Source organism: Tribolium madens, unplaced genomic scaffold (genome assembly GCF_015345945.1).
Source record: "Tribolium madens isolate multiple individuals breed KSU strain unplaced genomic scaffold, Tmad_KSU_1.1 Scaffold_91;HRSCAF=231;Tcas5.2_LG7, whole genome shotgun sequence".
Taxonomy (NCBI): Eukaryota; Metazoa; Arthropoda; class Insecta; order Coleoptera; family Tenebrionidae; genus Tribolium; species Tribolium madens.
The window spans coordinates 2,798,366-2,805,750 of NW_025401063.1; the positions used below are offsets into that span (position 1 = coordinate 2,798,366).

General features: G+C 33.0%; 2 protein-coding genes across 3 annotated transcripts in view; one reads left to right on the top strand and one right to left on the bottom strand.

Annotated features, from left to right (window-relative positions):
* Positions 1-4,690, bottom strand: part of LOC123010474 (cyclin-dependent kinase-like 1) — a 9,843-nt gene extending 5,153 nt beyond the window's left edge. Inside the window, exons 1-3 of one of the 2 annotated variants that reach the window (XM_044407387.1) lie at positions 4,548-4,690; positions 3,630-3,766; positions 340-529 (exon numbers count right to left, since the gene is read on the bottom strand). In XM_044407387.1, coding sequence (XP_044263322.1) covers positions 340-529; positions 3,630-3,739 — 300 coding nt within the window. In that variant the 5' untranslated portion in view covers positions 3,740-3,766; positions 4,548-4,690. Of the gene's footprint in view, positions 1-339; positions 530-589; positions 831-3,629; positions 3,767-4,547 lie in introns of those variants that run through there. The other variant, XM_044407388.1, reaches the window with a different exon arrangement.
* LOC123010475 (ATP synthase subunit b, mitochondrial) lies at positions 4,380-5,609 on the top strand. The gene is made up of 4 exons (XM_044407389.1): positions 4,380-4,533; positions 4,612-4,712; positions 4,760-5,008; positions 5,053-5,609. Exons 1-4 carry the CDS (start codon positions 4,506-4,508, stop codon positions 5,416-5,418), a joined length of 744 nt encoding a protein of 247 aa, XP_044263324.1. The 5' UTR covers positions 4,380-4,505; the 3' UTR covers positions 5,419-5,609.
* The last annotated feature ends 1,776 nt before the right edge of the window (positions 5,610-7,385 follow it).

The window sequence follows — 7,385 nt, forward strand, 5'->3', positions numbered from 1 at the left end:
TAAAACTTACCGTTTTCGAAAAAAATCTAAAAAACGTCAAATTTCGACCTTTGACCCCGAATAACTTTTTTAGCACACATGGGATCGATGGGGACTTTTGACACTTTATTCCTAATGGTGTACTCAATATCTCCACCAAAATTTAGCTCTGTTGGAATTTTAGTTATTTAAAATGTTTATTTTGACCGGACTACAAAGTGTGTGGACTTTTTAAATTTTTTTAGTGCATTTGATTTGTCTCACTGAGACGAACAAAATGATAAAATTTGTCAAGTTGTCACGACATGACTTTTTTTGTCGCCTTGTGTATTGGGTGTTTTTCAGTTACAAAAACGCAACTTTTAGAAGTCTTATTTCTCGAAGGGCTATTTTGCGGATCAGGGGGTCGTCCTCACTTTCCGCAAATTTTTTTATCGCCACTATTTCCCCAGTGTCTCGATTGCGACACTTGTAGACAATTCCGTAACTTCCTTCGCCCAATTTAGCTATTTTCTCGTAGCGTTCCATGACTTTCGACGAGGTGCGTGTCCTGGAACCAAATCAAAGTAAATAAAATAGAAAATAACTGAAGTTTTAAGTGTTAAATTACCAATAGGGCGCGTGTGTGTGCATCCAAACCCCTTCGATTTTTTCGCGACGAGTACAATCGACTAAATTTGTAGGCAAAGTGGTGAGAGCCATCACAAGTTTGCATATTGACGAGAATTTTACCACCGACTAGGTCTCCACCCGCGTCCCTCACTCATGGGGGCTCATTTACGGCATTTCAAATTTGAAATTGGACGAAAACAAGACTGGCGCGAATAATTTTAACACTGGTTGTCATTTGGGATTTGTCAGGGGTTGGCATGCAACCGATTTTGCGTGGAATTTGCCAAGGCTGTATTTAAATTAGCTCGCGAGGAGTACACGGGTTTTTTTCGGGCCTTTGAATATTCAAAACAAACGATTCTTTTATACAGTGCGACCAAAAAGTCTTTCTATCGAGCAAGCGTGGAAACTGTGGAAGATAAAATGTCCCTATGATAAATGAAACAGGAAACCGTGGTGAACGATTTGTATGAATAAACACCAACAACATCTCATTTCAGGATGTTTTGAGACGTTTTATAGAATAATTCAGTTTGATTATATCAGTAACTTAATTTTTATAAAATATTTTTTGACTTCTAGATAACCTACGAATTACCATGCGACATACGTCCTCAAGTTGATAGATTTTTTGATCGCACTGTATTATTTCTTCTATTTTGCACTTTTTATGCAAAGAATTAGAATATATGGAAGGAGAATTGGCGTGGAAGGGATAAGATTCCATGGCAAGGCACTGCAGATTTTCACTGGTAGTAAAAGTAGGCAATGTTTTCTCTGTTGTATTAAAAGTTGCCTACTCCAAACATTTTTTTTTAAATATTCACATAATTTTCTAGTTTTTTATTAACAATTGCAATTGTAATATATTTAACAGTAATTATGGTTTTCTAAATATTTTTTTAACAGAATAAAATGATTCAGTGACGACATTGCACATCGTGTGACAAAATATCTTTTTATATGAACTCTTGATTGCTTATTTGTACGAAGCACTATTTTACAGGGTTTTGTGTTTTAATGTGATCGTTTTATTTGTTTAATGACGTTTTTTTTTGAAAGTTTTGTTTTAAATTTAATTTCAATCCTTTATTAAAAAAACAACGTTACATTTACATTTTTTAGAGTCAAATATGTCACAAATTTAAACTTTCTATATCTTAAAGACAAAAAATTTTGTGTTACACCGGATTCCAGTGACAAATTTAGTGCCAAAACGACCCTTTTTTTAGTTCTATTGTGGTATACAGCTGTATTGTTGATTATATAATTTAGTACGAGAAACGAAAATTTCTAAATCTTGGGAATTTTACGCCATAAACTATGGATAAAATTAAAAATCTGACATTTTTATGCTTTGACATTTTCCAATTTTTTTTGCAACCAAGTGTACAGTTACGGAATTAAAATTTCGGGCAGTATTTTTCTGTCACTTCAAAAAACTGTAAAGTACCTTTTACTGCCATCACGACTAACATTTGACAATTAAACTTTTCTGTCGGTGACGCTATTTTTTAAGTCAAAATGACATAAACATGACAAGAGTATAAATGAGGTTATTAAAATTTGGGAAATTTGAAATAATTGAAAACAATTTATTTTCAACGGCATTTGTCACCAACATTGAAAACATAAAACACACTAGGCTGTTTACGCACCCAAACGAATTTATTACCAGCATTACAAGGAGCAAGTGATTTTATGTTATCAAATTACAGTTTTCTTATAATCAAAGTTATTTCCATGGAACTAATTGCATGGAGGTACCTTTCTTTGATATTTTTAATCTTAAAAACAAAGAACGTGTTTAATTTTTTAACAAAATACCTACAATTTTGGCAAGGCTGTATTTAAATTAGCTCCCGAGGAGTACATGGGTTTTTTTTATGTAGGCTAAAAATGATACCAGTCTGCGGAGGTTTCAATAATAAGAAATTGCGTGTCTATTTATTACAAGTTTGCATAATTTCTGCCTTTGCAAGCTTTCCTTTTATTATTTCGTGTTGAAGTTAATCAGATTTGAGCATCAGCTAATTCTGTTATTTATTGTTTAAAAAGTTTCTAAAAAGTATCATACATAAAATACACTAGGCTGTTAAAGACGTAAAATAGAAATTTTTTGTTACTAATACTAATACCGTAATACCGTGCGATCAAAAAAATTATAAATTAGACTAGGCGGTGATTAAAGTCCTTCAGATGACAATCCTGATTTTTGACATCAAATGTCAGCGGAAACTTTGACAAGTTTGCGTTTTATTCCTTTTGAGTGAAATAATGAAAATTTTTATAAGACGAAAACAGTGAATGGTCATTTTCACTTTCAGTTTGTGTGGAAAAATTTCCAGGCCAGATTCCCAGCCAACGTGTTGCCAACTGTAGAATATTAATCGTCGCCTACTCTAATTTTTTTTTTTTGATCGCACGGTAAAAAAATTTCAAGAAACCCAAAAGTTAGTTAACAAAATATTTTTTATTTATTCATTTGCTGTAGTAATAAAATCAATGTTTCTTTGTATAGAATACTCTTGTTTGTTCAAATCAGCTGTTATTGATTTCTTCTACAAGGAGCAAGAGTGGAAACAGTTATTAAAAAATATTTCTGATTTTTCGTTATCAAAATACAGTTTTCTTGTTAACAGAATTATTTTCATGGATAATTGTATAAAAGAATCTTTCTTTGATATTTTTAATTTTAAAAACGAAGAAGAAGAAATGAAAAACGTTTCATTTTATTTCGATTTAATTAATAACAAGACAATTGGTTTCGACTATAGGCGTTTTCAGCGAAGGATTTATTATTTACGACCTTAATTTCCAAACACTGAATCAATGAAGCAACATTATTTATTACAATCGAAGGTCAGGGATATTTGTGTGATTTGAAAAACTGGGAAATGGCCAAAGCTGATTTTCAACAAATTTCAATCATCTCAAAAAGCCCAAAAATATGGTTTTTGATGATTTTTGTGAGTTTTGACCCATGTTTTTTTGCTTTTCTAAAATTTGTGACAATGGGAGAAATGCAAGAGACTTACCTTTTGGGCAGTAGCTGCAGTTGGTTTCCGAACAACCAAAATTTACTACCATTAAACCATTTCTCCATCCGACACGTTCCTCGACTCGGCAGAAACTGGGTGCTTACCATTGTTGATATTTAGTTGCCATGACAATCCTACCATGGAAAACCAATTACAATTTTTTTTTCAAACTTCTTTCACAATTGCACGATATTGACACAATAATTTGTGTTCTATCGCCGTACAAATCTACAATTTGGCGTCAAATTTTCCGACATGGAAAACACCACTTACACTTATTATCCCAAAAATCGATTCCTGATAATCGATCAGAATAATTCATTATCAACAAACAAAGAAAAATTATTGAAAAAAAATACAAAAAATAGCAACACTTTTTTGTAATGTAGACATAAAACAGATATTGACTTTTCTTTAAAAAAACATATATTTTTTTTTAAATAAATTTAAATATTTTAGTAACTTAAATTTAGTTTTGTTGGGGTGGTTACATAACTGTCACACCCTCTCCTTGTCTGTGACATGATAACCGTATCTATTTATCTTTTTCTATCTACGACAGGTGAATTTGGTCCCTTGAGGACACATTTTAATTTATAAAATAAATTCCAAAAATGTTGTTCCGCATTGCTATTCTACCGGTAAGTTTAATTACGACTTCCTTTACGTATTATTATTTTTTTAAAGATATAATTTGAATATGCTAGTAATTTAAGTTTTGTTTGGTTGGTGGTAGTTACATAACTGTCAACACCGTTCCTTGTCTGTGCCATTACAACCGTATCTATTTATCTTTGTCTACCTAGGACAGGTGGATTTGGGCCCTTGGCCGGACATTTTGTGGACTTTAATTTATATAAAAAAAGGGCAAAAATGTTATCYCGAGCTGCGATTCTCTCCGGTAAGTCCACTTACCTCTCCCTTTACGTCCTTAAACTTGAAATTCCGTGTTTGTGAAACCTAACCTCTTATGTAACAGGGCAAAACTCCCGTGCTTTGGTCGCTTACGCCTCCCGTGCCAGTAGCGCGACTTCGGCCTCGGGGCAAGACTCCAGCAAGGGCCCCCTGTGGCAACGACCTGTAAGTAACAGACTTTGGTGTGACCTTTGACGCAGCCTTTGGTTTAGGTCCGTCAAGAGCCGGGGAAGGTGCGAATGGGGTTCATTCCCGACGAGTGGTTCACCTTCTTCTACAAGAAGACGGGGGTCACGGGGCCCTACACTTTCGGGTTCACTTTGTCCACGTATCTCATCAGTAAGGAGATTTACGTGATGGAACACGAGTTTTACAATGGGTTGTCTTTGGCGGTCATGTGGATCGCTGGGATTAAACTATTGGGCCCCAAACTGGCCAAGGCTTTGGATAAGGAAATTGATGTGAGTGTTTAAGTGGTTAATGTGGAAAATAATGCTTTTTTAAGGCTTATGAGGCTGAGTGGAATGAGAGTCGGGTTCAAGACAAACAGGGGCTTCAGGACGCCATCGAAGATGAGAAGAAGAACCAGTGGAGGATGGAGGGACAGACGATGCTTGTGCAAGCCAAACGCGAAAATGTGGGCCTCCAATTGGAAGCCGCCTATCGGGAACGCCTCTTGGAGGCTTACACTCAAGTCAAGAAGCGGTTGGACTACCAAGTCGAGAAACAAAATATCGAACGGAGGATTGCACAGAAAAATCTTGTTGATTGGGTTGTGAGGAAAGTCAAGGCTTCCATCACTCCAGATCAAGAGAAGCAAAATATTGATAATTGTATCGCAACTTTGGGGAATTTAATCCCCAAAGTTTAATTGTAATGTTGTTTGTACAGTCAACAGATTAGAACATTACATATTGTCATTTATTTCCTTCTATTTAATAAATTTTCGTCTACAACGTTCATTAATGCCACTTACTGGAAATTAGGTACCAAAACGTTCAGTTTTTGTCAATTTGTAAAATATAATTGTTATCGAAATAAAGTTTTTTCTTTTCAACCCGACATAATTTTTTCGTGTTTTTGGGTATTTATTGGTTATATTATTGACTAAATTGGTTTGTCAGCACTACCAACCTCAGATTCATGTTGGTATACCTGAATATGTTTATTAGTAAATACGTTTTCAATTATGAATTTGTCGATCAAATACTGTTTGCAGTTTCTGATTGATTTTGGGAGTTAGTTCGTAGAAATAGAAAATAATTTGCTTGAAAAATGGTTTTCGATTACAAGTTGGAAAACTTCGTTAATCAAGGCAGCTGTTTTAATTTCCTAGTTTTAAACGTCATCACCAGAGTGCGCATAATCAGTTAAATTTCCGATTTTTTTTCTCCACTGCATATCAAAAATTACTGATCTTAATCCAGTGACAAATATTTTTTGTGCAAAGTAATAAACAAATTTTAAGAAACATTTTTTTTATTTCTTTTTTCCTCAATATTGACTAAACTGGTTTATTTGTCAGCGTCACCAATTTACTTTATAGATTCATGTTGGTACACCTGAATATATTTGCATGCTTATCAGTAAATACCTTTTCAATTACAGACTTGCATTTAGCCCATTGCCTATACTGTTTACAGTTTATAATTAATTATTGATTGAGTTTGTACAGACATAGAAAAGGAAAATAATTTGCTGACAAAATTGTGATTTTTTTCAATTACAAGTAGGAAAACTTCTTTTTTAATCAAGGGAGCTGTGTTTAGTTCCCTAGTTTTAAACGCTAACACCAGAGTGCGCATAATTCTTTAAAATCTCTAATAATTTTTTGTCCACCGCATAAAATACCTAAATTATTAATCACATAATCGTTTTTAACAATAAGACCTAACAAAAAAGGGTAAAAATAAGTAGTACCATGGCCACCAACCTAATACAAAAATGCCCCTTTGTAAATTGGTCTTAATCAAGTGACAAATATGACATTTCTACTTGTCATTTTTGACATTTTTACGTGGAATTTGTTGACAGTAGTATAATTGACCACACTTACACGATAAAACGTTTAAAATTTTGTCGTTTTTTAATATGTAATCTGTTGTGTAAAGTAATAGACAAATTAAAATAATATTCCTAACCCGGCGCATCCACCACTTAGACGTTGATTTTGCATTTATTAAAATCGTCCGAAAACAGCTCTATTAGTGGCTTAGGGCATCAAAAAATTACCAAATGTTGGCAATATTGCTTCTTAAATGACAAGCGCTGTGATTTCACGGCAAATAGTTGATGTATTGATAAATATTTTTTTTATTTAATGATTTAGAGCAAATTTGAATATTGTTACCAACCTAAATACAGTAACTTCCCTAGCGCAAATTATTTGAATTTTTTTTTTAATTTTGAGCCAATTTAAAATTGGTCGAATAAAAAAATAGTATGCATCACACGGCCAGAAACTGTTTTGCAAGTGCTTGTAACTTTTTGGCCTTAAATAATTGTTTTTAATAATAATTATTTAACTGGGAAAGGCAAAAATAAGCGGTATTGTGGCCAGCAACACCATTACAAAAATTCTCAACCAACAATTTTTTTAGAAAAATTTGTTGAAACATACCAAAAAATTACAAAAAATCTTGTCTAAGCATTGAAAAAAAATTGAATCAATGTAATTTTAATTGTTTATTTTGATTTAATTTAATTTTTAGCAAAATTAAGTCAAAAACAAGAACAAAAAATACAAAATTTAGTCGATAATTCTTTGTTTTTTTCACTAAAATCTCAGTTTTTTGGTAGATTTCTATGAAACAACAAATTAAGTCAAAAATTATTTTG